This window comes from Tuber melanosporum (assembly GCF_000151645.1).
Source record: "Tuber melanosporum whole genome shotgun sequence assembly, scaffold_251, strain Mel28".
Taxonomy (NCBI): Eukaryota; Fungi; Ascomycota; class Pezizomycetes; order Pezizales; family Tuberaceae; genus Tuber; species Tuber melanosporum.
In genome coordinates, this window is record NW_003298921.1 from 73,694 (window position 1) to 78,843 (window position 5,150).

Sequence of the window (5,150 nt, forward strand, 5' to 3'; positions counted from 1 at the left end):
AGACCATAGAAAGGTTCGCGCGTTGGCATCAATCCACAATAATTGTCCATTACATTGGGAGTTAGAGCTATTACTTTCTCTTCCTAATAAAAACTCAACCCTACGAGGATTCAAGTGGGCGAGGGGTCTCAAGGGAGGATCATTATCACCTCTTTAATTCTTTATCTTATGTCTCCACAAGCCATTCACCCGTCAAATTTCTTCGGAAGATTCTAATCATTGTAATTCACTGTTTATAGGTATCCGCTAATTTTGGTAATAGTTGAGTCACCCCCAACTCAATATTCATGCAAGACCGCATTTAACGGCCAGGGTGTTCCGCTACCTTAGGCTTTTCATTATTACTTGAATAAATTTCTGCTCAAGATCATAATAATTTGGACCATATATTCAATTTATTTATTAAAAAGACATTAATCTTTCTCTATATCCATCCAAAGCTTGAAATATTCATGCTCGCATGAGGGATGGTTATTATTTTAAATTGTTTAGCTTGTGGCCTCTGAGGATAATAAAAACTTTGTTAGGTATTTAGTACCAATCTCCCTTAACAGGAGACGGGATGATTGTAAAAATAAAAGGAGGGGATTAGGTTTACTATTTTAATAAACCATTTTTTGCAAAAAACCTAGCACAGCTTAGCCACGACCCATTACGCAATTAAATAAAACCTGCTTTAAAAAATAATAACACAACTATATTTTACTATTAATAATCCCTAATATTTCTTCTAAAGTTCTTTTTCTTTGTTTCCCTTTACTATCAGGATTCAATAAATAAACTAATTTGACTAATTCTATTAATACTTCTTTTTCCATAGTTTTTTTTTTATTGCTATCCAATTTTTCAATTATATAACAGAAATTTTCAAATTTTTCTGAACTGAATTTACTTGAATATTCTACTACATATTTTGAATAAAAAGGTAATACATATTTTTTAATATTTTGAGTACCCTTTTAAAGAATAGACTAAAACTTTGTCAGATCCAGATTTTTGAAGTACATTTCCAGAATTTTCAAATAAAGCTTTATAAGAATAAAGTATATTAATACCATTTTCATGTTGTAACGATATTCCATTCGAAAGTCTGTCATTTTTTACGATAGAAACAACTAATGCACCTTCCCCTTCCACAAATCCACCTAACCAATACCTATAATTCTCATGCTGAATTAAAGAATTTATTCTTTCCTGCTGATTTATCCCTAAAATATTATTCATATTGTTTTTCATTTATTTATTGTTATTATCACCTCTCATACCGGGTGTTTTAGACTATGTCGGGAAGATTCCATATCCTTGCGATAAAGAGTTTTTCTAGCTAATTGACAACGTCGGATAGCAAATCTTTAAGATTCACCTCCGAATTTCATGGTGGGCCTCACCAGAGGAACGTTCTTTTGCATCGTACTGGCTCCCATCTTCTACTACAAGGGTCACCGGCTATTTTGATCCCTATTATGCTTTTTTTACTACAAAAAACCCCACTAATAATATTTTTATTAATTAATTGTCAGAATTCATCATTCTATAATTAATAATAGAATTGTCCCAGCATATAGCTAAATTTTAATAGGGCCCTATAAAGTTTACTATAAATAAGTAAATAAAACTTAACAGTTTTTTGTAGACCCTAACGGATAAGGCCGCCATTCATAAGAGATTCCTATTTAAGCCTATGTTAAACACTGAGCTTATTTGTTATCCTTCAAACATTGGGCAGAGCTCACACTTTATACTTAGATTTTTATCTTTATGCAAAGTGCTTTGGTTGAAATAGGTAGGCCGTTTCAAGCTTTCCCCTTCTAAGAACCGTGCTTGCAACTTTCATCGCACACGGCTCAAGCAAATGATAAGTTATTTTGTGCCTTCTAGTATAACATACTCATACTAAAAGATTGTTTTTTATTTTTTATCACTAAATGCAATTAAAGAAGTTTTAATTTTGTTTTTTAAATTAGACTTATCTTCCTTAGACGGAACACCATCTAAGTTTTTTAACCAATCAGACATTATATCAATTTTAAGTAGCTTACGTTTATTTAAACGCTTAGCATTAAGTTCTTTAGCTAAATATAAAAATTGCAAAAATACATCTCTTTGAGCCAAAGTTTTACCTAAATGCTCCTTTGCGTACAAAATTTCTACCAAATTAATCCAGCGCTCAAATTCTAAACTTTTTGAACCAACCAACGGATACTTCTTAAAAAAAGGTATGATTTCATGCTTTAGAGTTTGTAAATTACGGAATGTTACCACACTAACTCCACATGTTCTATGATAAACACCACCTTCATTATTAAAATAACCATTTATTGCTTCTAAAACCACACGGTCCCCTTCATTTTGACTAACACTAAAGTCAATACCAAATTGAATACCCCAAGTATTTGCAACATCTGCATAAGCATATGCTGAAAAACTTCCTTCGCCATTCGAAAATCCGGCAATCCATTGAGGATAGAGTTTAAAATAAGCTAAAGTTTGTTCTACAGTTGTAAATTGTTCCATCATATTAAAATTATTAATTTTCATTTTAGTTGGTTTTATTAATTAAAAAATTAGTTATTTCCTTGCTATTAAGCAATGATTGGAATAATGATATAGTTGGTATTCAACAGCTTTATGATTAGTTTTAAAAGCTTTCTGACTAATTACCGTACTAATATCTATAATAATTATATAAACCTTAACATAGATAATGCTTATTTAATAAGCAATTTTTATATTTATAATGAACCTTTTTGATTTTTTTATTACAAGGCTTAACAAATTAAATATTAATCTGAAAAGGATTTGTAATAAATTTAGTTTTTTTTATATATTTCCAATTAAGATATGAAGTATTGCTTCATAATTAATAGTAGCATTTAATGTAGAGAGTAGATATTCCACTCCCATTATTTACACAATTGTTATTTTCACCCAAATACAAGTCAGCACTCTTTCGAGTGGAAATTATTTCCTATCCAATTAATTACAAATCGGCCTTCGCTTTTTGTATGTCCTATACCTTCTAATAGTTAAATAATATTGCTATTATCCCTCCTGGTGATTGATTTAGATATAAGAAAAAATCTATCTACACACAGGTTATTATAAGGCTTACCCTGTTTCTTAATATGCACCTTTATGATAGCCTTAGAATTTTCCACTACGCCGGAGAAATTTGGTAGATCAATTAACACTTTAAAAGGAATGTTAATTCATTCTCACAATATCGTTTCAAATACTTTCGATATACTGTTTATTCGACGCCTTTAAGAAATTCACATTAAGTTATTCTTAGCTATCTAGCCTAATAAGATAGTTTCCACGTATTTAGGAAAGCTTCTCACATTGTCGATAAAGCTTAGTACTAATTCGTTACCAAAAAAGCACCTTTACCTAGGCTTAAGAAACTTAAATAAGCATTGATCTACGTCCTTAATGGTATTTCACCATATTGCATATTAAAACTTACAGGTCGCACTTTTAATTAAACAGTCGTACAACTCGATTTTATGCTACCTGAACACTACTTAATATTAATGGGGCGCCTAAATAAGCGCCCCCCGTAATGAACTGTACTCCTTATCCCTAAGTTACGGAGCTATTTTGCCGAGTTCCTTTATGATTGTTATCTCAAACGCCTTCGTATTCTCTACTTGCTTACCTGAGCTGGTATTTAGGTACGGTTAAGTGTTTATCGTTTTTCCTGAACTCTTCATCACTTATTATTTACATCAGCTATTGGGGCGCGATCACTCACTCCTAAAGAGAGTGAGGGCGTGCGACCCCAGAATGTTTAAAAATTTAAAGGTTATTACTTTATAAACAAGGTTTTCTCATCGTTTAGTCCTTTAGGTTAATAAACTTAGAGGCCGTTACTTTTATCTATACCATAAGCTTAAGGCGAGGTCAACCTATAGATTGGCCTTTATCGTTACTCATGTTAGCATTATCACTAGAGTTATATTATTTTTTCTTAAAAAGAACAAATTCTTTTATATCCCCTACGTTCCGCTACCCTATAGTTATACAATATAAATATTTATAACTATAGACAAGGTTTCGGTATATTATTTTAGATCCGTTAAATTTTCAATGCCTTTTTACATTGTTAACCAGTGCTCTATTACGAGGTCTTCAAAAAAATGGCTGCTTCTAAGCCTATTTCCTGATCGAATTAAAATCAAAAGACTTCCTTGATTTCACTTAATAATAATTTTGGAACCTTATTATAACACTTGTTGTGGGCTGTTTCCCTTTTGACATACAACCTTAGCATTCTATGTCTGATTATTCAACATTCATCATTACCATTCCTAGATTAATTTCTCACCAGTAAAATCTTCACGATTCCCCGAATACTTCATATACTTAATAATAAGAAGTTAACGTAAGTTTTTAATGAGATCTAAAAATTTCTGTACCTGCAATGATGTTATTTAAATGGCCTACTTAGATAGGTTTCGCGGAAACAAATATACCTCTTTAGCCTTTTAAGGCAGAGATGAGGTCTTTCTCCCTAAATAGTTAACTATCCATTTATTATTATTATTTTATTATTCTTACATTATATTTATTTAGCAAATGATGACGAAATAAAACCAAATCTGCCTTGGGTATTGACCATCTTTATAAACAAAAATATGTTTACTTATAATTTATCATATAGATTTCTCTAAAAATTTTGCCTGATTGAAGTACTTTTTTAATTGTAGTTCTACTTACAGTTAAAGCTTTTGCCGCTTCAGTAATAGTTAAATATTCTTTGCTTTCACCTGTTTGAACATTTTTTACCACAACTGCCACCCCATGATTTGCTGTTGTAGCCGCTGAAATTTTACCACGTGTTTCATCTGATAGCACAATAAGAAGATTTTGCTCTTCCACATTTAGGGTGGTAGCTAATAATGAATTAATTTACTTTTTTAAAAATATATCTATCTTTATATGGTTTAGTTTGATTAGTACGAATATACTTAGAAATTGAACTATGTGCTGGAAGGTTTAAAGCTCTTGCAGCTTCACCCATTGAATTATAAGTAATAGTAGTTTTTTCTTGAAATCAATAACTTCTATTTCTTTTGCGGGCTTTTCTGATCCTTCTACTTTTTTATTACCTATCTAAAAACGACCAGAAATCTCTATTTTCTAAGCAA

The 5,150-nt window shown here is 31.1% G+C and overlaps 1 protein-coding gene across 1 annotated transcript; it reads right to left on the reverse strand.

The window, feature by feature from the left end:
- Positions 1-1,756: 1,756 nt before the first annotated feature.
- GSTUM_00001106001 (uncharacterized protein) lies at positions 1,757-3,936 on the reverse strand (the record flags this gene model as incomplete). The annotated part of the gene is made up of 6 exons (XM_002838495.1): positions 1,757-1,798; positions 3,520-3,542; positions 3,569-3,582; positions 3,659-3,707; positions 3,751-3,756; positions 3,909-3,936. The coding sequence occupies 6 exons, from the start codon at positions 3,934-3,936 to the stop codon at positions 1,757-1,759; spliced, it is 162 nt and encodes a 53-aa protein (XP_002838541.1).
- Between the last annotated feature and the right edge of the window lie 1,214 nt (positions 3,937-5,150).